This window comes from Chlamydotis macqueenii, chromosome Z, assembly GCF_036417535.1.
Source record: "Chlamydotis macqueenii isolate bChlMac1 chromosome Z, bChlMac1.mat, whole genome shotgun sequence".
Classification (NCBI taxonomy): Eukaryota; Metazoa; Chordata; class Aves; order Otidiformes; family Otididae; genus Chlamydotis; species Chlamydotis macqueenii.
This window is the reverse complement of record NC_141593.1, coordinates 2,766,692-2,791,465: the sequence shown is the minus strand read 5'-3', so window position 1 is coordinate 2,791,465 and position 24,774 is coordinate 2,766,692. Positions and strand designations below refer to the sequence as shown.

Sequence of the window (24,774 nt, the reverse complement as noted above, 5' to 3'; positions counted from 1 at the left end):
TAACCAACTACAAGCTGGATAATAATGTAAACCTACACGGGGAATAAATCTAAAATTTCTATTTCAATGTAAGTCGAACACTATCTTCAAATAGCTCTGCGGGTGCAAAAATATCGAGAGCTGGTATATGATAATGTTCTGGTGGTATCAAGATAGCATAGCTTTTAAAAAGAAAACAAGGTCTTGGCCTGCAGTATGTCCTATCTAACACTATCAATAGTTTATTTCCTGTAATTCTGTAGAAGAAATACCTGTTTTATGCTTTCAGAAAGCAGCCCAGCATACGGTTTCTGGGAGAGATACTTCTGATATGCTTCCAGGACCATCAACGCAACTTCAGAATGGACAGCTGGATCCAGATGAAGAGCATCCTGCTTAAAAAACAGAATCATATCACAAAACTTTGTCTCATTTAAAAGGTCTCTACAACTGTCTCATTCATTTGCACTACAGAGAAACAAAACTTAATTTGAACAGCCAGAAAGAGCTTAAGGATTGTAATACTTAGGCAAAAATCTTGGCCAGTAAGAAAAATTTTGGCCCAACATTGAAGAATAATGGGCTCACACTGGGCAACACAAAGCTCGACAGCTAGGAAAAAAGTGACCATAATCACTTCTCATGTGCATTTTGTGGATTTATAGCAATTAATCCAAAGATCCATAGATGGCATTTTCAAGTACACAGTACAGAAACTGGAAATCTTGCCTTTAAAAACAAAACAAAACCAAAAACATAACATGTTTTTGTATTAAAACATAGTAAATCCTCTTATCAATTGCCACATTAAAGAATTTTTTTTTCCTATATTACACAGTACAGACATGACACTTACTGCACAGTGAAAACCTCACAGTTAATTTTCCCTGCCATTCCTTTGTTTTCACGTGTCATCAAGAAACAGGGAGAAAAAGTACAGCAATCTTCATGTACCAGTATCGGTATAGCAAAAAGAAGAGTTCAGTACGATCAAATGCACAGATTACAAAGCTAAAATGGATTGCTGAACACAGGCAACAGGATTTTTCTCCTAATTTACTTCTGTTTCTCTCTGAAAAATATTTTTCTTCAATTAAATCCTGAACTGATGGAGTTCCTGGAGAAATCTAATCTATGGAATATTTTTCAATCATTTAAATAATGCTCAGGGCTTTGAAATCTCTAATTGCAATCATTAGTTTTCTTGCATGGTGAAAAACATACCTGGATACCAGCCTGCAAACTAGAGTCACATCAGACTCATACACACTTCTCGGAGGATTCCTCTACTTCTGCAGCCCCAGATATCTCAATCAAGTGACTCACAAAAATTGTCCTGTCAGTTGTTTCCTCTTGTTTAGAGAGAGGAAACTCCTGCTTAAATATCTCTTTTAATCTCAGCTGTAGCACTACAAGAAAACAACACAAGTAAATCCTCAGGCAGAATGCTGGAGCACTATTGTGAAGTTCCCATCCTACACCTTCCAGTGTCCAGCCATCATATAAAAGAATGCAGTTAACTGTTTTCAAATTCAGTTATAGTCCCAGGTTGAGTGAGACTTTTACTCTGCAAAACCGACCAAGCTCAGGCCTCCTGTTTTTAATACATACATGCTCACCGAATCCCCAGTTTAGCCCTTCCAAGATAATGCAGGCTAGTTTATTCTCCACTGTCATCAGATTGTAATTTAATAACCAGTCACGAATCAGTGCTATCTCAGACGAAGAAGGCTTCCACAAGTGCAACGGCAGTTCTTTAAACAGATACAAAGAAACCTTAGAGGGCAGAAAATAAAAAGGCTAATCAGTACTCAGTATGGAACAATAATCAGCATTATGTCCTTCTGTCTTAAAGAGTGATATGATCAGAAAGACATGGACAAGTCTTTAACACAATCCAGTTCTCTAGCTTCAACTGGATGCCCGCTTTAAATGATGGATCTTACCACTTACCATCCCAACTTTCTCAATGGTCTCTCTAACTCGATCCAGCAGTACAGAAATAATCTGTGTATGGATGCTGGCAATTGCTCCTAAGAGTTCACGACCAACTTTTGAGAATGTTTCTCTTGTGGAAAGACTAACATAAGACACCTGAGAAGATGAGCAGAGAGAAGTTATTGGTTACGTTTGACCTTCACTGATCACAATAAAATATTTTGTAAAATATAGAACTAAGCTGCTCTTGGTGATCCTGGACAAAGTTGACAAGTGCCAATATTAACACTGAAACTGATTGCCCTAGAAGATAAGGAAATTATTATGTCACAGTGCCAAAAACAAAGTCCAAAACATACACTAACCCCCCCCCAAAAAAAAAAAAAAAACACCAAACACTGTACACATGCTACACACCACAACAGAAAAAACACCACATAAGACATTTCACAGCTAGATCTGTGTGAGAAAAACAAAGCAAAACAAAGATATTTTTGTTAATTTGTTTCATTCTGGCTTGGTCTATAGAAAAGCTGTTCTTTCTCCCAGAAAAACAGAGACTTCAGGATATTTTACATCAAAACCAGATTATAAACCTCGGAAGCAATGCTTTCTTAGTTCCATGGTAGAACAAACTACAGAAGGCATGAATGTTTCACACCTTCCACTGTTAGGAACAAGAGCCCATTTGTTCTTTTCCTGAATGGACCAGTAATACTTACCTCATATACCTCCAGAACAATTATTTTGATAAAATCCTCATCAACATCAGCCCGTTTGGTTTGTGCCATCTGAGCAAATGTGGTGAGCAGACAAATTTCTTCTGAACAGTTCATTGATTTGAGGTACTTTTCAAAATTGTCAAGGTGCTCTGGGTCTACAAAAGTCATTTTATCATGTTACTTTCATATAAGTGTTACGGGACTCAGTCATCACTATTTATACATTTATTGGTAGTCCAGTCCCAGAGAAGGAATCAGTGACAAAGGAGTTATCATAACTGGATTAGTATCCTCTCTTCAGAAGTGGCTGGTATCAGCTGCTTTAAAATAAGGTGCAAGAAACATCATGATATCCAGTGAGTCCATATGATTCAGTAAATACACTAGTAACTCATAATGAAAGCTAAAACTGCTTTGAGAATAGCTGGAATTTAATTTTTAATATTATTTTAACTAAGTAATGTCGATCATCCACAAAAAGAATTGCTTTAACCTCTTTTCTTTTTGAAAATGTTATAATGGTTTTAGCTTCCATTACATACTGGAGCAATTAATTCCACAGATTAAGTCCAAATTATATTAAAGGATTCTAGTTTTAATCATCATACAGTCAAGAGAAGATTAAAACTTGCATAGGACAGGAAGGCTGAGAGGTGATTTCACTTGAATTCAAAGCACTCTTTAAACCCAAGAGTGACACATTGCCAAGAGCAAATAAACATTTCATTCCTCGGGATGGGGGACAACAGGAAGGCAAAGGTACAGAGAAACCTGAAGAAGACTTTAAAAGAATTTTTATTTCTTCCAAATAACTTTTACATAGAGTCTGTGCAGCAAAACAAGCACTGAAAGCTGCATTTGAGCTGTAAAATGGTTTGGAGAGTGGTCTGTTTGCTCTGAGGCAAAACATGCCAGCAAATACTGTTTACTGTGATCTTATCATAGCAGCTGAATATACTGAAAAAGTACTGATTGTGGTACTCAACTATCTAATCTGTACAAGCTCAGTGTGCTTGTGATTAAACACTTCCACTGAGGTTATACTCTATTTTAAGGGCTTTCAAGAATTTTGCAACTGTACTTCAATTTGAGAAGGTCAGACTCCTACAGCCAAAACATCTCATGAACAGAGTGCTAGAGGATCGTGCAACTTAAATAAAGAGCTTTCCCCATACAGTAAAATAAAACTACATTCCTGATAGATACAATAGGCATAGAATGGATGGGGACATCCATTCATCTCCCTCTCTTAATACTACCTTTTATAGCAGGAGTTACGGAGCACTGTGGTTTTTGTTGTTGTTTGGAGTTTTTTGAAGGTAATGCAGAAGGACAAAAAAAGAAAAGAGACTATGAAACTATGTCATTACTATATATAAAGGCATATCAGAATAACCCACAGCATGTGGAAGGGGTAGGACATGCAAGTAACAAATGTCCCATAGCTTGGGACTGATGGATAGGGACAAGGAAACAGCAAAGAAGAAAGACTCCACCTAAATCCTATTGTTACAAACTGGAGCAATGACATCTTCCCCACTCAGCTGATACTTCAGCCAATTTCCTTTCTCCTCTGCACATTTGATCACATTACAGTTCAAGTTCAGAGAGACACTAAAATCAGTGGCTCCTCAAATCCTGATAATGGCAGTAAAGAAATCGTAACCAGAAATGTTCATCAGGTTCTCTTTGCCAATTGCAATGGAAGTAAAGAAGAGGAGAAAAAAAAAAACAAAAAAAAAACCAAAAAAAACCAAACTGTTAATTCTGTATTTATAAAACTTATGGAGAACACGTTTGTACTCACACAGGTATCAAACATCAAGAAGAAACTACTATGTCATTGTGTATTTCCCCAGGGAGTTATTTTATATCTGGTAGCTCTCACAGTCCAGAGGTCATGCTAGTAAGTGCGGCTCCACCACTGCACTTCGGTTTGTCATGCTACCTATCCCTTAAAAGCAACTATGCTCCCACTTCTACACATGAAAGACTAAAGCTTCCATCAGCTACCAAGGCTTGCTACCACCTGTAGATCCACCACTCTTAACATGTCTCAAACTTAATTTGGGAAGGGAAATCAATAAAAAACGTTCTCTCCCAGAAGAACGTGAATGTCATGGTCTTCTATGGCGTAAATTACAGACAATTAAGTCAGCATTACACTGGTGTCAGTCAAAAGAAGCTATTTCAGAAGAGCAGATGGATTTCACTAAATGAACTGTTGATGCTTCCTGTCTAGACTTTTGTGAAAAACAGTATTGTGCTGACACGACCCACCAAGGAGAATTAAAAGGATAAAAATATCCTGCATCAGCATACCAGGGTCTTTAAAACATGAAAGTTAGCTAGAAGCAAAACAAAGCCTGAACAAAACAAGCCAAAAGAACCTCAAAAAATCAAACCCACAGTGTTTGTTACTATCGGAGCTGCAACCCACCACATATTACATTCTCTTTGTTCGAGATGCAGTAAAAATTTCTTGCCAAAAAAAAAAAAAAAAAAAAAAAAAGAAAAATAAGTCCTACTGAAACAGTGTAACTTACTGTTTTGGCTGGCAACTGCTAAGGAGATCAGCACTTCATAAAGAGTACATAGCTGCAGTCTCGATACCTCTCTCCTACTCTCTGTAAATTGCCTTAATGGTTAGCTGAGCTTGCACAGAGTCAAGACACTCAGTAACCTCTCAAGATCACCATTTTCTTGTGCTTCTCCATCAAGACCTGGTTGATGTGGTAACAGCTATCTGGGCTACCAGCTAGCTGAAAAGTAGAATTGAGAGTGAGATTTGCACTACCTGAAGAAAGCAAAGAGGCTATGAAGTAGGGAGTTACTGCTTTGTTTACCTGTCTGCTTGTCAATCAAGTCCTGAAATATCTTCCATGAAGAAGACAGCAAAAGGAAAGTAGCATTCCAGCTGGCTCCTAAATAACTATGCTATAGCTGAAGACACCACAATCACTGTGGAGATCAACACTGGACAGAAGTCAAGGGGTAACAGAAAGAAAAGGTGGCATATAGGACAAGAAATGCATGAAAAGAAGGCTTGCGATAAGAGAAACATAGGGAGTTGTGGAAGATAGGCAGATCTCCCACAATGTAAGTTACTGAAGCCAAAACTAGCAAGTTTAGAGGGGAAAGAAAAAAAAAAACACATCGAAAGAAAACACACCAACCACTAGTCAAGAGTTCACAAAAAACCTAAGTGACACAAAATTCTCTATTTCAGGACTTCAATCTCACTCTCCAAATACTATCAAAGGTCAAGATGAGACCCGATATAAGAATACACAAGATGTACCTACTGCATGGGACTTTTGCAGCTCTTTGAAGCAGCCAGTTGCCTTCACTGTTAGAGAGAAAACTAAAAAGACTGTAGATACAACAATTCCTGTCAAAATCTGAGTTTAGTCAAACAAGTACTGGAAGCCTATGAACTGCCCAAAACACTTCTGAGGCCTCCAGATCAGTCGCGCTGCAGCTGAGGGTATATTTAACAACTAAATCGGCGAAGAATTAAACCTGTAGCTGATGTGGCAGTAGCTGAACCTATGAGAATGGGTTCCAAGTGAAGGAATTCTACCTTTGAGTCTTTGTTTGCAGTCAGCAGGATGCAGAGTAGAGCAGAGCTTTTCCAGGTCCTCACTGTCCGCACAGTGCATGACAAAGAAGAGTCTCCAAAGCATGTTGCTGGATAAGGTTCCATAAGGCATCTCAGACATGAACAACCAGACTCCCAACCTGTTGGATTTGAAGACACAGCTAGAAACAGTTTCACCCTGACAAATCCCAACATCTGAAAAAAAGAAACATATGCCCACATCTCTGCCATACAATAGAATTAGGAATGCAAGGATGCGTCTTAGCATCTCAAATTCTGAGTTAACCTCATTCTAAACCGGACAAGTCCCCAGAGCTTCTGCCAGAGGCTAGAATTCAAGACATAATTCTTCCTCATCTTAATGCTACCAATGTACTGAAAAAATCCTGCACACTGCAGTCTTGTTTAAACAATTAAGTTTTCAAAGCTACTGCAATTCCCAGTTTCAAATGCCTGCAAGATAAAGCCAGTATCAATCACACTGGACAGCCTACCTTTTTGCCTTCAGAACATGTAGAACAGCTCTAAAAAACAGCTCGTCAAACTCCAGTTGCAGTTTTTCCACAGAGTAGGGATGCACTACTGATCCATACTGTTTATTGCCACTAACATATTGGGCCCAGTGGTCACTCACATGACAGAGTGTCATCCTACACAGCAGAACAAGCAAGTGGAAGAAGGATCATTAAGCATATCATCACCATATAAACACACAGACAAGCACAACTAGATCAGAGTCTAGTGACAACAGACTTTGTTCTCTGATTTCCAGAGATTTCCATGTAAATAGCATTTCCCTCCTCTCTTCAGGCAGGGTTAGTCTAAAATCCCTCTGTTATGCTTCCTTGGTTTTGCAAGAAAAAAAAAATGTATAATATTCTGTTACACCAAATTAGTTTGTTTATGAACTTTGGAGCCTTAACATAACCCTACATCATGAACTGGCAGTACATGCAAAAAGCTCACACAGGAATAATTATACTGAGAAAGTTACTGCTCTAAAAACATAAAGAAAAATATGGATTTTGTTTCTGATTTAACTGTATCCTCCTTGAAAATACACTCATAGAAGCCATATAAAATGACTGCTAGAGATTTAAAAATGAAGAGCAACTTTCAGGTTTCAATTATATTTGCTTACTGCAACAATACGATTTTCAAGGAGCAAACTAAAAACCCTAAAACAATTCTGGATAACAACGGAAATAAAGCAGTAACACTAGTTATAAATATGGACAATTCAAGAAACTGTTGGATTTCAGTGACTTTCCAAGACAAGGCTAAGCATATCCCTGATGGAACTCAGCCTGGTGTTCCACAGCTCACTTGGCTCCTTTGTACTCACAGCATTTAGATTCTGCAAATCCCCACCTTACTGGCAGCTTTAGAGACAAGAATCCTGGGATTTCAGATTTCCAGACTGGCTAACCCTAAACTGACCAACTCAGACCAAAATCTACCCAAGAACTGGTTTGGTTTTTTTGTTTTGGTTGTTTTGGATCGTGGGGCTTGGGTTTTTGTTGTTTGTTTGGTGGTTGATGGTTTGAGTGTTTGGTTTTTTTTCAGCAGCTCCAACTTCAAACCAGACTGAGTGAAAAAGATTGAATCATATCACAAACAAAACACTCTCTTACTTGATCAGCTGACCAATTCGCTTCACAAACTGTCGGTACCGTGCCCTGTTAAATGTTTCTAACCCCACAGAGAGAAGTTCCACTAAGGAGTTTGCAAAAGCGAAAATCTTCATCATCTCCTGAGGAGTTGTTTTTTCAGGAAAATAAGCACCTAAGACCAAGACAGAAAAATAAGTCTCAAAAAAATGAGTGAATCCTGGATTTTTTAAAGCCACTTAACAAGCATTCAAAGCAACAATTCACTATATAGACGGCAAACAGTTCACTATGCAGGTTATACGACCTCTAGCAAGCAATTCTCTTCACGTACTTGTCCAGACATTTAGCAAAACAAAAAGCGAACAAATAATTGGAGAAAAATCACAGTAACATTACAGTTAAGAAGCAAAGGGGAAAAATTAGTTCTGAAAGCACATCTGTGAGTTTAACCACCGAGCAGATCAAAATTAAGGGAGAGGACTCTAGTGTTTTGCATGCTAATATTGCTATAAGTTTTTGAGTTATCCCATACACATGGCATAAAATTCTACCTCATCTATTTAGTCTGTGAGCTGTTGCACAGTTTCATTATTTCACTCAGAGACTCTCATAACACAGTAACATTCTTGGTAGTGTTAGTTGTTAATATAATTGGCATAAGCAAAATGAAGAATAATTCTTTAGCAGCCGATTTACCTCCAGACTTAAACCCAAGGAACTGCTGAAAGAGTTCATGAAATGGAAACTGTGACAACAGGGCAATCAAGTCATCTTCCAAAAGCAGAATCCAGCTTGTTTCAGGATCCTCATCCTATAGACAAATACAGTCACTTTCAGTAGCTTTACAATAAAACGCATGGTAAAAGGGCTTCGCTGTTGTACTAATCACAGTTTGCTTGTAAGAGGAAAACAAAGAAAGTACAAATGAACTCTCCTTCCCACACAAGCTCCTAAATTCCCCTTCTGTGTGTATTTCTACAGAAAACTCCTCATCAGCTAGGGAAGAAATAGAACTAGAGGCAACACTAAGTTAGTTCAACCCAGCTACCTAAGGGAAGCACCTATTCAAACATACGTCTACTTTCACGGTCTTTTTGCATGCAACAGCTCAAAGGTTAAATTGTATCTGTTGATATTCATTCCTGGAAGCTTCACTATCTATAGTTATATCACAGAGATAAAAGGAGAGTAAAATAGATCTAAGTTTTGAACGATGCTTTTAACTGAACAAGTTCCTCCATTTCACAAAAATCAATACAATAAGCTTGAGGGGAGAAGAAAGAAAAAAAAAAAAAGTTATTTGCTGTACCTCATCTCCTCCTTCATCTACCAGGGTCCAGTTTCCAGATTCTTTCCCAGATGAAGAGGAACTTCTCCTTTCACTTGGTTTCATATGGCACATGAAGTCCACTCGGTTTCTGATTTAAAGTAAAAAATCAAGTTTACAAAAAATTAGAAGATCAAAAATTCTGAATTAATTCTTAATTTTAGTTAAGAGAAGACATTAAAAAAACTGATGCAACAACAAGAAATGAACAAGTATGCCAGAAAGCTGCCTCGGAGAAAAGGACCTGAGGGTCTTGGTCAACAGCCAGCTGAATACAAGCTGGCAGCGTGCCTAGGTGGCCAAGAAGGCCAAGAGCATCCTGGCTTGTATCAGAAATATTGTGGCCAGCAGGACTAGGGAAGGGGCTGCACCTCAAATACTGTGTGCAGTTTTGGGCGCCTCAGCAGAAGGATGTTGAGATGCTGGAGAGCATCCAGAGAAAGGCAACGAAGCTGGTGAAGGGTCTGGAGCACAAGTCTGACGAGGAGCAGCTGAGGAAACTGGGGTTGTTTAGTCTGGAGAAGAAGAGGCTGAGGGGTGACCTCATTGCTCTCTACAACTGCCTGAAAGGAGGATGTAGGGAGGTGGGGGTCAGCCCTTCTCCCAAATAACAAGTGATAGGATGAGAGGAAATGGCCTCAAGTTGTGCCAGGGAGGTTTAGATTGGATATTAGGAACAACGTCTTCACCAAAAGGGTTGTCAAGCATTGGAACAGCCTGCCCAGGGCAGCGGCCGTGCCACCATCCCTGGAGGTATTTAAGGGACATATAGATGTGGTGCTCATGGACATGGTCTAGTGGTAGACCTGGCAGTGTTAGGTTTACGGTTTGACCCAATGATCTTAAAGGTCTTTTCCAACCTAAATGATTCTATGACTCTAAATGACTCTATGATAACCTGATATCCTCCAAGACTCGCACGAATCCGCTATACTCAGTAAATGATCTTCCAAGCAATATTCTGAACAATGTAAATGGCTATCAGCCCTGTATAGCAAGTACATTTAAACATGCAAGAAATAACACTATTCTTGTCCATGTATAAGAAAAATCCTTTAAAAAAAAACACCAAAGAAGGATATCAGATTTCAGAAGAGGTACTCTACAACAACCATGTAAGGCTATCACCTGATGAGTCAACAACAAACACGCTGAGTGCAGGCCAGCTCCACCATACAACTTTCATAGTTGCATTAGCTGGACATCACATCAACATTACTAAGACTGGTCTTATGGATGCTGAGCTACCACAACTGAAGATCTTCCAGAAAAGAATTGCCTCAAATCAAGACAGCTCCACTTCCATGTACTAGACCACTTTAGTTTTCAGACTTTATGCCTCTTATACCAGACTATACATAAATATAAATCCTTAGTTGTACAGACATACCATCAAGTTAAACAAACATGTGGAAAGGTTATCTAAAGAGGTAAAATCATAACATCCAGATTTATTCTAACTTGAAATGCACCACCAGAACTCTGTACAGTGTCACAAAACACTGACATAGTACCAGCCTCCTGATCTCCTGGAGCTTATACTCCAATAATAGGAAGGTATTACAAATTAAATGTAAATTTTAAGATATTGACTTCACAAACCAAATTCAGAATTCAAACTGGTTCCCGACATGCAGCAGCTGTAACAGACAAGTCTCAGCTCTGTGTTCCTGTAATAACAGTTCAGAGTATCACTTCAGACACCTCAAGTTAGCCCTTGTTCAAAACACAGGCATCAAAACGCACTGGCAATATGCACGTCCCCAGGATACATTTGTTTCCTCAGCCAGCTCTAGACAGGAAAAGTGAAAACAAAATCCTTTAAAATAATAGCCTCCAATAAATAGGGCAAGTCAGGCTATCAAGATCACAATGACAACCCTAAATAGCAGCAGTTTGATTCCTTGACATTACAATTTGGGCAGGAGAGGAGAAAAGTTAATATTAATTTATCTGAAGCATGTAACAGTTTTCACTAATGACTGATTTAATTAACTAGCTTCTCCAAGAACCATGTATTCCTTCTAGACAAAAAAAAAAAAAAAAAAAAAAAAAAAAGGATGAAAAATAAACTAAGATCAGCATATACACCAACTTAGCAAAGCCTTTACTCAAGAGCTTTTGTTGCAGAGACAGTATAATGAACAGGCCACCGTACAAGGCAAAAACTCTATTTCAGAAGTCACACTAACAAAACATGGGTATGTCAGTCTTCACAAGCTATGTGACAGCTGAAAGTAAGCTGCATCACACTGTGCAAAGCAGGACAATGTACTGCCAAGGCTGTATTTTGAGAACAACAAGTACAAAGAGTTTGAATTAAACGGTGAATCTCTTATCTGGGCCTGCTTTTATGACTTCATTTGCAATGAACTTTCAGAATTTTACAAGCAGATTGTGTGTCATGTTTTCTACTCTTGAACAGTGAGAACATATTTATAAAATCATATTTGTACTTACTTGATTGGAGACATAAGCAAGGCAAGAGACTGCATGAAATGAAAGACACCTGATGGGTTATCCAAGACTTTGATCTGAAATTAAATGCAAAAATCTAAGTAAACCTAAATAAGTAAAACAAAGTGTAAACTAGTTGTATCAGAGAAATTAAAATTCTGACTTTCACATTTTTCACTGGCTTTTTGTTCAGACCAAAAAGTGTCCATAAAAGACAGTACCCACATCATGGAGAATGCATTGCTATGGCAAAATATTGGGAGTTGTCCAGAAGAAGTATTTATAGAAGTTAAAGGGAGGGGGGGGAATCAATAGCTCCACAAAAAGAGACTTCTCTTTGTTTCATGTGTAATTCTGAGCATCAGGGTGAATGGGGATATTGAGCACAAGGGAAGTAAGGATCCTACCATGCTAGGTTAATGGTTAGATTTTATGATCTTAAGAGTCTTTTCCAACCTAAATGATTCTATGATTCTATTCTACTCTTTTATTTCATTGCTTCCCTTTCACCTGTTAATGTTATTGCAATCCTGTTCCTACAGCTAGATTTCAATCATCTTCCCCTCTTGGATGAGCAAAAACTTTTTTTTGCAAGAACGCCCTAGTGCCTTTGGATATGTGCACTCCCTCTGATCCATACAAAGTGAACCCTTTCCATTGCCCTTGAAACTACCTAACTAAATCTTTCCACAGAAACCAATCTCACTTCATCACATAGGACATACGTTCCTCCTTATCCCTTATACATCACAGAGCTGCCTTCAATCTCATTTGTCTCATATACAGCTCCTGCTTCAAGTCTAAATACTGCTCCAATTTCTTGGAAAGCACTGCCAAAACCTGCTGCTGCATGAGGCCTTCTGAGTGGCACCGCAAGTCCTTGACTCCCTTTCACCAAGTCTCTCTAGCCAAGAATGAGAAGTGTGTTTCCCTGTTAACCCACTCATGGTTGGGCTAACATTGGTCAACACATTCCTTGACAAACCCCTCACTGTTACCATGATTCCACACACCTGGAAGCATGGTGCCAGTCATGAGGGACTGACTGATGCACGAGACACTCCCCTCACTCACTTTCACTCCAGCTCCCTGACAATAAAGAATTAAACATTCACACCTGAATGAAAGGACAAGCCCATTCACTGATCCCAGCTGGACACCGAAGGATGTGGTTGAAGAGGAAGAGATGGTCACCTGGACAGCCAATTCTTTGCAGCACAGACACCTAAAGGGAAGCACATCACAATCTTGTAAAAAATTTCAATGTTCATTCCTCTATAGTCTTTCTAACTAGACTGGTATTTTTTTTTTTATTTTTCTTCCCATGCTTTCTAACAAAGCTCAATTTTCAGAGCAAGTTACAGGAGAAAAATATTTAAAAGTCTGCTTGCTTGGCTTACGGGCCACAGTTTTCTTTAGTGTAGAAAAATTAATTACTTTACAATTGCATTGAAAACTAATTCATTTAGAAATCAGCAAAAATAGGAGTTTCTCAAAAATTACATGTCTGAATAGTTTTACTTTCAAAATAAGTAAAAGCATAATGAATACTAAGTCCACTTCGAGCACTGTCGGCTGCTCAGGTGCCAGTCCTCATTAACGCTGCTGACCTCCATTGACTTCAAAGGAATTAATTCTAAAGATTCACTAACACATTCTGTTCAAGTAGAACAAACTCAAAAAAAAAATAATTGTATGTGGGACAAGAGAAACAATTTCAGCAACTACACCTGAATTCATCCCAGGTGTTAGATCACACAGTATGCCCATGTTACTCCCTTACCAGTCTCTGCAGCCACATAAGAAGGTCACTCCGAAACTGAGGATCTTCGATAACTCTGCGAGTGAAACTGAAAAGGACACTGATACACTCCTTCAAGTGGCCCAAGTCTGAAGAAAGATTTTCTAACTGCTTTGAAACTGTAAAATAAAAACAGAATTAAGAAGCTTTGATGAGTAGCTCTCAGAGTATTAGCATAAGTAGTGGTTTTGAGGCTAGGTAAAAAACTTGCTCTCTGTATCTACAGATACCAAGATATTTCACACAGCTGCTTGATAAATCTGACAGAGAAGAACACTTTAGAGTACTTTATTCATTTTATAATTAAACACTGGATGCCAATTACAAGAATATATCATGGCTACTCTCATAAAAGGCCCTCCCTCAATATTAACTCTGTAAGAACCACCACTTACTACGCATATAAACTATATGGGACGTGGGAGGCAAATGGAGGAGGATTAGGAAGGATAAATAACCAGGGCAGAATGGGGAGAAATACTTTAGCTAAAAGATCATATTGGCACAAACTCAAAGAAGTAAGACACTTAGGATGCAAACCAAAAAGTATTACTTATGAGATTTCAAAGAGGCAGTAAAGCAGGAAGAATATCCAGCTGGTTTTAGAATTGTGCATAATTAATTCAGAAAAGGGTCTGTATTACTCAGTGCATTTGACAAGGGACTGGAGTCCAGGTGTCCCATCCCACCCAGTGTCCCTCTACAGTAATCAGTGGCACTATACAGCCTGCACAGAAAGAGACACTCCTGCATTCAGAGTCCACCCTCCAGGTGAACAAGCCAGAGAATGGGAGTTTTTCCTGTGAGAAAAGACTTTCACTGATCTCTACATAAGATCAGCAGGTTTTAGTATGAGAGGAGAAGCACTCCAGTATACCAATTCCACCACAAGACTCCAAAACTGCAGGTGAACAAGGCACTGTGCTCCCTGAACAGCGTGGGGAGCGGTCCAGACCAGCAACACACCTTGTTCCTGCTGCTGAAGAGCCACTGATCTCAGCAGGGACGAGCTGCTGAGCAACCTGTAGACATACGACTCCACTTGCAAGCGGGACAACACCGAAGTGTACGAGTGCAGCGCCAGTGTCTGATGCACGTGCTCCGCTTTGGCTTCAAACAGCTTTTTCAGTTCCCCCAGCACACTTTCATTCAGCTCCACAGTCTGGTAACGATGGTGACCTATCACTTTGCACTGATCTGCACAGACACCCTGAAAAAAAAGCAGTTGTTTTATGTAAGTGGTTTTGTCATTCTGTTGGGCCAAGCATGCTTACAGAAATTAACCCTGACATAACCCTCTCCTCAACAGATTTCAAAGCTTTCATAAAAGGGGACACTTCACAAGTTGAAGAGACAAACATCTGGGAACATCCTACACACTTTTTAGAGCCGATTACTGACCTCTGAAAAAAATTACTCTATAAACCCTTAGTAATTCAGATTTAGAAACAGATACAAAGTGACTTGTCTGTATCACTGACAGACATGAACAAGATCAGGTCTCTCTACTACCAGTGAGTGAAACTGCTTCTCCGTTTACAGATTTCCATAAATATTTGGATCTGCTACTTTAAAGTTAAAATATGTACTGAAACAAGATAAATATTTTTCTAAGCTCCCAGAACTGAATACTTGTAGCAATTCCTCATTGTATGTTTACAATTTTCAGAAATTAACTGCAATAAACTGGAATTAAAGCTGAGGCCAATCTTCCTCTGCCCTATCTCTAATTCTTCAGTATAAGAAAACCAGAATATATAACATCCCCATTACTCTTTTATGCTACCAGGAAACATACTTCAGAACTAGCACCTTGGAAGCTTAGTTTGAAAGTATCCCTGTGTTTCCTAAGTTAGTAAAATAAGACTTTTAAATTGGTATGAAGACAACAATTATTCTGGACATACATGCATAGTGAATCGTAATGGAATAAAGCAAGCAGCAAGCTTAGCCAGCTGTACAATGCCCAGAGGGATGCAAGACTAAAGCCAAAATTGCTTTCAGTGTAGAAAGTGACAAAACAGAGTCCAGTGAGGTTCAGTGCTATTCCCCAGTAAAAAGGAAAAGACTCAGATCTGTTCAGTGGATGTCTCTCAACGTCTGAACTCCAAGCAACTGCACAGAAGATGCTCTGCACTCACATAAACAACAGTAAAAGCCACCACATACACAGGCACTTAGCACCCTTGGACAATTTTGATGACATGTTGGCTATAAGTACCAGAGCGCCAGAACAACTTCATTCATTCCCGCTCTAACATCCAGCTCCAAAGACAAGTGACACAGAATGAGTGTAGGGGGAAAACTTTTCAGATGTGTGCCCCAAAAGCTCCCCAGATCCCTCTGGTTTGCAGACAGGGTAGCATGACCACCCTGGAAGTTGCTAAAACCACAGCTACATTTGCAGAGGAACAGTTCATGGGAAGTGGATGGACTTCACACTCCCTACGCTTTGAGCAACAGAGTCACCATGAGCGTGACTCAAGCTCATCTGCAACTGCCACCTCTGACACCAGGAACAACATCAATGAAAACCGCGGCTACAGGCAGGAGACCAGATGGGACATCACCGTTACAGTCACTCTGAAATCCTCCACCACCACCATATCCTCTGCATCTACCTGCAGTACTGTGACACAAACTTCACCCAACACTACAGGCAGAACTGGGTGTACACAGGCTCATTCTCACTGCCTACAGACTTGAGTGACTCCAAAAGAGGTCACTAACAGAGATCCCACTGCCCTACACGGAGCTTAAAAATCAAACAAACTGTCTTAAACCTCAACAGGTTGATACTCTGAAGTACTGGGGGTCAGCGGAGAGACAGAAAAGCAAAGGCAATCGTCTATTTTATAACAAAATAGCTTAAATATGGAAAACTTGGCAGCAAGTAAAATTAATATCTGGAACCATACACAAATAGTTTGGGTTTAAAAGTAGCTTTGGCAACAGCACCTGCACGGTTTTCTGTTCTTCTTTAAAAGTCCATAATCTCCCCTTAGCATTTTGGCAGTCTGTCGTCATAGCCTGCAGCTCTGCCTCAGCCAGCAACAGCTGCTTCCTGCAGCGCATGTAGTTCAGGAGCAGTTCATAAAATTCATGCCTGTCCTGATGAGCAACACTTTCGAATTCCTCCACATAGGAGTCAACATTCTCCAACCATGAACACGGCTCAAAAATTTTCAGCTGTTCTCTGGTAAACGGCACCAGTTCTGGTTCGGTTGGGAGCTCTGGATACAGCCTTTCATTGTGCAGCAGCGGTTTAACTGCTATTATAGTTGGTCTCTCATAGGACAGCTCAGTCGACAAATTTGGATAAATTGGTTTTAATCCCGATCGCTGAATATATGTTTTGGATTTCTCAGAAAGCTGCGAGATGCTAAGAGGAAGCTTCTCTGAAGAATGGACAAGAGGACTTTTAACGTCTTGTACGTTTTCAATTCCTTTGTCCCGTACAAAGCCCACTACTGTCTGACAGCCAGCAGCACTGGAATGAAAGGTACTACTCAAATCAGAGCTTCCTGATCCACTAGCAACCGCCTCCACAGGGCTCTGAGATTTGTCTGACTCGCTTTTTCCGCTCTTCTCAACATCCCTCCTACATTCCTCATGGGAAGGATCGGCTTTGGACTCTTCTGCATCTGTGGGAGCCTCTAGAGTCACTGTCGAAGACCCTTGATCTGCCGAAGTTAAATTACTCTGGGGGATGTTGGATACATCATTTACAGTTTTCTGATCCTCTACTTCATCACCGAGCTGAATTTCTATAAATTCTCCAGGATGTTCCACTTGCACTTTACTGGCTTGAGAAGACACTTCTGCCACCGGAGCGAGGAAGACATCATCAGACTCTTGTATCTGAGACTCCTCACTACTTTTTTTCTTTTTTTCCTACAAAAAAAAATTAACAGAGTGTCACTACCAAGTGAATCTCTCTCCCTTGCACGCCAAATCCCATCATCACCAAAACCAGTATTTGTTGACATCACAACTCCGAAAGCCACTCTTAACATATTAATTTTCATAATATTAAAGGTAAAAACAAATACACCAAAAAGATCCTTGTTCTTTAGTTGCCCTTTGGAAACTGTCTATCAGCATCTCTTTTCTTGGTCACTTCTTGAACGATGTTTCAACACTTCTGCGTAAAAAGCTATAAACGTCCCAGGACAGAGTGTTTCATTAGCTTAAAAAACAATCAAAATAACAAGACCGTGGACTCTAAAAACAAAGTCATCAGATTTTACCAAATTACGAAAAATTATGTTGAGATTTGCCTTATGTTTTACAGAAATATTTTCACTAACAGAAAATTATTTTCAAAAACATACTTTCAGAACAAAGGAAGTCTTGAACGCGTCCCCTGATTACATTCTAAAACAATCACAAGATCTGTACAAACACTGGAATACCTGCTTTCAGTAAGTGTTACACACTAGAGATGTAGAAAAACTCGGTAGTGACCTTAAAAGTGTAAGCCTACAATCCACCTTTAAATGAACATCAGTCTGGACGTAAATACCATAAACCTAGTCTAAGGTGCAGGTTAGCAGCCTCATTCACAAAGCACGGCACAGGAAATCAACAAAGATTTTGCCAATTCGTAAAACAAAGAAATGGGTAAATTGTTTCACCAATTTGTAAACTGTTTGTGTAAACCTACCAGTTTACTCAAAGCAAAACTGAGACATGGTAGGTTACAGCGCTCCAGTTTTGGATGAGCCAGATAATATAATAAAGAACATAGCTGAAATTAGAAAAAGCTTTCAATACTCCTCCATGATTGTAGAAAAGATGATAGGTTTTGAAACTTGCTGACAGTATTACACACACTTTCACTAAACGTCTGACACGACTTTGTCTTATGAGAGGGTATACACGAAAATCAAGGCCCTAGGTAACCTTGACCTCAAGTCTAATTTTACTTCAGACATACGCTCACAGCTTCTTTAAAAAACGGCAACACACCGGCTTCGCTTTCAGACTGTGTTTTCCAGACTATTACAACTTCTGATCACAAAACACTTCTGACACACTCCAAGCCCACCTAAAGCTACAGATGAGAAGCTGACAATACATCAGCACAATTCTTTAAACTAGGACTTGTCGTTACAATAAACATCTCCTGACAATTTAACCTGAACTCAGTAATTTTCATCAGCTCATATTTTTGACAATGTACTAACTCACATACTTTACAAACACATGGTGGTCCTTTCCTTCTGTGTTAGTTTTACTTAGTGAGGGGGGGCTACGGTGGCAGATGCTGTAAGAAGCTGCTAAATGTTGTTTCTCCTTTGCCCAGTGGACTCAGCTGGGCCTAGGGCAGACCCACTGCTGGCCAAGGCCGAGCCAATTGGTGGCAGAATGTCCTGTGATAACGCCTCTGCGATAACGTATTTAAGAAGGGGAAAACAGGGAAAAAAAAAAGGAAAAAAAAAAAAAAAAAAAGGAAGAGAAGTGAAGAAGCAGTAGCTTCCTCCTGGGAAGAGGGAGGGCTGGGGGAGGTTATCTTGTTCTCTGTCTCATTATCCTGCTCTGTCGAGTCTGTTTTGCCTGTGACGGTAACTTTAAGGATTTCTCCCTGTCCTTATCTCAAACCTCGAGCCTTTTTTCTTATATCATCTCTCCCTGTTCCCTGGGAGGGTGGGGGGAGTGAGAGAGAGACTGCATAGTCTGGTCCCAAGCAGGGCTAAATGACAACACCCTTCTACAATCTCAAAGTTCCCTCTTGCAGTCCTAATACAGAAGAAGCTACTGCGATCTTTCAGTAGCATCCTGTATTCCTTCTACGTGCTAATGCTAGAAAAAAATATTTGTTTTTAAAATTTATGAAGTGCCTTTCCATTCTCATCTTCAAGGCAAAAAAATGCCACAGGGATTTAATCTGAGAACGGGTGAGAGAAATCAGGTTCTGAATCAACATGACTGCAGAATCTGTTGTTCTCTCTTCTAAGGTTTAGCTTTCCAAAGATGGCACCTGCTTGTTAGCCTTGTCCCACGCCTAACCATTCTGCTCTCCTAGCACATCAGTGAACAACACCTCAGGCTCTAAGGACATTTATTATCTTTCAGGAAACATCTCTGGAGTAATTGAGATGCACACAGACACACGGCCTCCTCTTCAGCAGTTTCGGGTTCACTGGTTTTGCCACCTCACTGCCTCTGAATCAGGCTGGTGTTACTGGTGCTGGCCAAGCTTAACTTTGGGGCTACTATTTTCAGAAAGCCCCGGGCTCCATTCCACTACTTGGCAGCTCTACAGCTGAGCCAGCCTTTCTCCCAGCCCATGAGAATTTCAGAGTTTCAAAGGATTACGGATTTTTCTGAGGCACAGGAATGGCAAAGCCATTAATGTGACTGGGCCGCAAACTGCATCCTCGAACACCTCTGCCTACTAACAGAGCTGAGCATAATAACAGCAACAAAAACATCAGGAAAGGGTCATGTGTAACACTGAAGGGTTCTGGCTTCTCACACGTGACATCGCCGGTGAATTGTTTCACGGTGAATTACACCTGGAAGGGACGGCCAAAGACAGGGGCCGCTGGAGTCACTGTACACACGTCATTAACGAACTACCAGTGCCACCCCTGACTCACTGCCTTCCTGCAGGGAATCAATTCTCTTAGGCAGCAGTCTTTAGAGTAAATTGCCTTACTCACACTACGGCGCTAAATCAAAACAAGACCAACGACACGCTCTTCTGGGATTGCTGTTCCCTCCAATTTTTACTTGCCTTGAGTTCAGGAACTGCAGCTGCAGCTGATACTTGTATCTAACTCTTGTTTTACAAAAGAGCAGTCAATTAATCCGTTGCTGTATTTCCAGGGGGCTTTTACAGCCGTGACACTGACATCTTTGCTCTACGTGCTGCAGCTTACAACACAAAAGACGTTACACAAATAAGGGAAACACTTCCACTTTGACTCAGCTGGGAGACGAGACATTTCAGTTCAGATCATTTCCACAAACTACTGAAATCCTGTGTAGCACAGCTACAAGGACAGAAAAGCCTTCAGGAAGAACATCATGAACAAGCAACACGCTCACAACAGGATTAAAACCTAGGAAGAGTGATACTTAACAACTGCAGCATCAACTAACGAAGAATAAACACTGTTGTCTGCTATATATGGCCTCATATCAGGAGATGATTCTCCCTCTCTACTCCACTCTCGTGAGACCCCCCCGCCCCCCACCCCATTGCCCCTGCAGTGCTGCGTCCAGCTCTGGAGCCCCCAACATCAGAAGGACGTGGGGCTGTTGGAGAGGGTCCCGAGGAGGCCACGCAGATGCTGAGAGGGCTGGAGCAGCTCTGCTGTGAGGCCAGGCTGAGAGAGCTGGGGCTGTTCAGCCTGGAGAAGAGGAGGCTCCAGGGAGACCTGAGAGCGGCCTCCCAGTGCCTCAAGGGGGCTGAGAAGTGAGATGGAGACAAACTTTTCAGTAGGCCTGTTCTGACAGGATAAGGAGATATGATTTTAAACCAGAAGGGGTGTAAAGTTAGATTAGACAAAAGAAAGACATGTTTTACAACAAGAGTGGTGAAACATTGGCCCAGGTTGCCCAGAGAGGTGGTGGATGACCCATCCCTGGAAATGTTCAAGGCCAGGTTGGCCGGGGCTCTGAGCAACCTGATCTGGTTGGAGATGTCCCTGCTCCTTGCAGGGGGTTGGACTGGATGCCTTTAGAGGTCCCCTCCAACCCAAACCATTCTGCGACTCAATGTTGTGAGCATTTCAAAGCCAAACCTATAGACACGAGATGTAGCCATCCCGCACTATCCTAAAACACTGCTAAATGCTGATAAGCTCTATTGCCCTACGGCTTCAGCGCAGAGCCAACCCCAGCTGCCCCGCTGTTCAGAGCTACCTGAGAAGGCCTTAGGAATAAAATGCTTGTTTACACCGTTTTACAGTACAGGAACTATTACACCCTTCACTTGGCCGCCAACTACTGTAAATATTTGTCGTGAACTACGGCAATATTCTTACACGGTTTTAGAAAAGTGCAGATATTCAGATGTTTTTTAAGAAAGACACTCCCCCCCTACCTCACTGCTTCCAGTAGAAGAGGACAAACACGGATACAAACACCACCTAGAGCGGACACCTCTTACACTGCTTTTAAAAATATATATAAATAAATAAGTAAAAATAAAAGAAAAAACAAGGAGTAACGCCAAATACACAACCCCCCACACACAGACACCCACTCAACCCACCTCACTGCCGCCCGGAGCCGCCACAAACGGGGGGCGGCGGGGACAGAACCGCCTCCCGCCCCGATTCCCCAGCCCCCGGGACGGCAGAACGAAACCCTCCGGCGCCCCTCGGTGCCCTCAGCCACCCCCCCGTACCCCGTACCTTGGGCCTGCTCTTGGCGCGGGCCTTGCGAGGGGCCCGCAGGGCCTCGGCCATGGCCCCCGCCCGCTGCGGCGCTGCCCGTGCGGCGGAAGGGACGGGCCTGCTCCCACTCCCCCCCCCCCCCCACCTCCCGGCGCTCTCGGCCAATCAGCAGCGAGGCAGGTACGGAAGGCATGGAGGGACATACCGCGTCGCGGTGCGGCCGTTCCGTAGGGGCCTGAGAGGAGGCCAGGGTCCTCTATAACGACCTGTGCGGTGGTGAGGCTCCTCCACGGGGCCTGGGAGGGAGGTCAGTCTCTCCTGTAAGGATCTGTGGGGAGGTAAATCTCCTCTGGTGAGGCCCGGGAGGAGGCTAGGCTCCCTTATAAGGCCCTGCAGGGGCATCAGGCTCCTCCATAGGGGCCTGGGAGGAGGCTCAGGCTCCCCTAGAAGGATGTGTGGGGAGGCCATGCTCCTCCATAGGGGCCTGAGAGGAGGCTCAGGCTCTGTATAAAGGATCTGTAGGAGGTGAGTCTCCCTATAAGGACCTGTGGGGAGGCCATGCTCCTCCGTAGGGGTCTGGGAGGAGGCCAGGCTCTGTATAAAGGATCTGTAGGAGGTGAGTCTCCCCTATAAGGACGTGCAGGGAGGTCAGGCTCCTCCATAGTGGCTTGGGAGGAGGCTCAGGCTCCCTTATGAGGATGTGTGGGGAGGCCATGCTCCTCCATAGGAGCTTGGGAGGAGGCCAGGCTTCGTATAAAGGATCTATAGGGAGGTCAGCCTTCCCTACAAGGATCTATGAGGAGGCCAGGCTCCTCTGTAGTGGGCTGGGAGCAGGCCATGCTTCTGTATAAAGGATCTGTGGGGAGGCCAGGCTTCTGCTAGAGGGAATGTGGGGTGGGAAGCTAAGCCCCTACTACTGAGGATGAGAAGTGTGAAGTCTCTTCTACCTGCTTCATGGCAGGACCTGAAAGTTCCATTGGAGCGGGGCAGCCTGTTCTGCAGCACCAACACCTCCAGCCACAGCAGGGGTGTTGGCTTAGCTGAGGGCCCAGGCACCACTGCTCCTTCTGATCCCTGCCCTGGCACCCAGCCGTCCCCAAGGAGCCATGGCTAGAACTGAGTTCAAGCCCCGCTGGGAGCAGAGGTGACTTCTTCCAGTCCCCAAATGGATGAGCCCCCACAGAGTTCAGGCCCACCTTGCAGAAGACATCATAGTTGAGGAGTTAATGACCTTGAACGGGCAATATCTGCTCTATTGGACCTTGTACTTAGGGCGTGAGAAGCCCGTGTGTTATTAACATAATCTATATTTTGTAATATCTGCGGGAAAGGTAAACTGTACGTGGGTCAAGGTGGGGGGATGCATAGATCCTAACCAGGAGACCGTTGCACATTCAGGAGCTGCAGGATGAGCTCTGCCGGCTCATGGTAATGGGGTCTGTGGGCAGCTCCTGCTTGGTACCAGCCCTTATGGCACCTGCCTGGCCTTGACTGTATCTGGAAGTGCAACAAGAAGTTCCTGTACATAATTTAAGAGTAGAGATATTTTCTTGTAAGTAATTTATATATTTGCTTGAGAGACAAAAAAGGGAGAGTTCTGCCCGACTCTGCTGGAAGCCGGGGTGCCCAGCACCTGAAGGGACATAAGATTTACTCGCTATCTGTATTCCTTATCTTACTCAGTCTTACTAAAGCAGTTATCTCATTAAGACATCTGTTTCTCTCTATGGGGCACCCCGGGGAGGGACGCCTGGAGCTGCACAGACAGCACTGCTCTGAGAAGCTGGCACGGGTGGTTGTCAGGGTCTGTAGGAAGGCCAGTCTGTAGGGGCTCAGAAGGAAGCCAGACTCCTCCAGAGAGGCCTGGGAGGGTGTCAAAGTCTTCTGCACCACTTGGAAGACTACCAGGCAAGGGAAGTTACCGAAGATAAAAAGCCATTTCAGTGCTCACGGGCACACAGACTTGCTCCCCAGTAGCTCCATGTCTGGACACTCCTCTTCCAAAACAACATTTGCTTGGCTTTAGGTCTAGTCAAACAGTTGGTGTATTCAGAACCAGCATCCCTATTTTAGGATTACTTCTGTGCATTTAGTGAATGTGCAAGCCAAGTTTCAGCCTCACTGGGGACCTCCACATCCAGAAAAACCTAACACCATCTACTGTGCTCAGTCACCTGAAAAATCCCAACGAAGAAACCATGCAATGTATTATAGGGTAGATGCTCTTCCAGGGGAAACAACCCTATGTGGCCTGCGGTTCATGGCTAGTCGCACGTACTTGTTCTCATGCCAGCCTTCTTCGGGGTGTTCTCTCCAACAACTATCTTGGTACTGAGCAAGTACTGAAATAAAGGATGAGCAAGGATATGGTCTTGTAGGCTTCCTTCCAGGAGAGGCAACTCACCCCACCTGAACATCCTAGGGTGCTTTGAAGGTGTACCAGCCCCAGGCCTGACAGAAAGTGAACATGACAACCTTTAAAAAAAGAACCATATCCAGCACATGAGTCTCCAAACTTATTTTTCAAATATCTATTTAAAGGACTAAAAGTACAGCAGGCTCCTTCGGAAGAATATTTGTACACTTGGTCTTTCAGAAATAAGACAGGACAACTGATTCCTTGACATATGCACTTTGCACAGTTCATTATAATGCAGCAGGACAGATGTTAAAGCTCACCGTGGTGTTCTCCACACCAGGAAATAGAGTAAAAGCCCTGGGGACCAGTGGGCTTAGGCACAGACTGAAGTCATGGAGATTCAATTTGAAGAACATCATACAACTAGCAACGCCAGTTGCTCCAAAGTTAGTCACCTGGCACCAGGTTTAGACAGCTAAACTGTGTCCTGCTCCCCATGTCCCGTGTCCAGTGTCGTAAGGCACTAAGGAGCTGTTGAGAAACACTGCACACAGGCACTTCAGAGAGACCAGCAGCCCTGAGGCATCTGAGCTCCTGAATCAAAGCCGTAATCATATATATGGTAG

At 42.2% G+C, this 24,774-nt stretch overlaps 1 protein-coding gene across 4 annotated transcripts in view; it reads right to left on the bottom strand.

Annotated features, from left to right (window-relative positions):
- Nucleotides 1–21,897, bottom strand: part of EPG5 (ectopic P-granules 5 autophagy tethering factor) — a 58,138-nt gene extending 36,241 nt beyond the window's left edge. For 2 of the 4 annotated variants that reach the window (XR_015261387.1, XM_086769815.1), the window contains exons 1-15: nucleotides 21,808–21,897; nucleotides 16,397–17,332; nucleotides 14,405–14,648; nucleotides 13,421–13,557; nucleotides 12,755–12,862; nucleotides 11,641–11,714; nucleotides 9,163–9,271; nucleotides 8,550–8,664; nucleotides 7,875–8,025; nucleotides 6,735–6,890; nucleotides 6,223–6,380; nucleotides 2,640–2,794; nucleotides 1,933–2,073; nucleotides 1,591–1,755; nucleotides 252–374 (exon numbers count right to left, since the gene is read on the bottom strand). Coding sequence is in view for 3 of the 4 variants with exons in the window: in XM_086769815.1 (XP_086625941.1) it covers nucleotides 252–374; nucleotides 1,591–1,755; nucleotides 1,933–2,073; nucleotides 2,640–2,794; nucleotides 6,223–6,380; nucleotides 6,735–6,890; nucleotides 7,875–8,025; nucleotides 8,550–8,664; nucleotides 9,163–9,271; nucleotides 11,641–11,714; nucleotides 12,755–12,862; nucleotides 13,421–13,557; nucleotides 14,405–14,648; nucleotides 16,397–17,332; nucleotides 21,808–21,861 (2,826 nt within the window). In the remaining variant the exon portion in view is untranslated. Of the gene's footprint in view, nucleotides 1–251; nucleotides 375–1,590; nucleotides 1,756–1,932; nucleotides 2,074–2,639; nucleotides 2,795–6,222; nucleotides 6,381–6,734; nucleotides 6,891–7,874; nucleotides 8,026–8,549; nucleotides 8,665–9,162; nucleotides 9,272–11,640; nucleotides 11,715–12,752; nucleotides 12,863–13,420; nucleotides 13,558–14,404; nucleotides 14,649–16,396; nucleotides 17,333–21,807 lie in introns of those variants that run through there. The other 2 variants (XM_086769816.1, XM_086769817.1) reach the window with 2 other exon arrangements.
- Nucleotides 21,898–24,774: the final 2,877 nt, after the last annotated feature.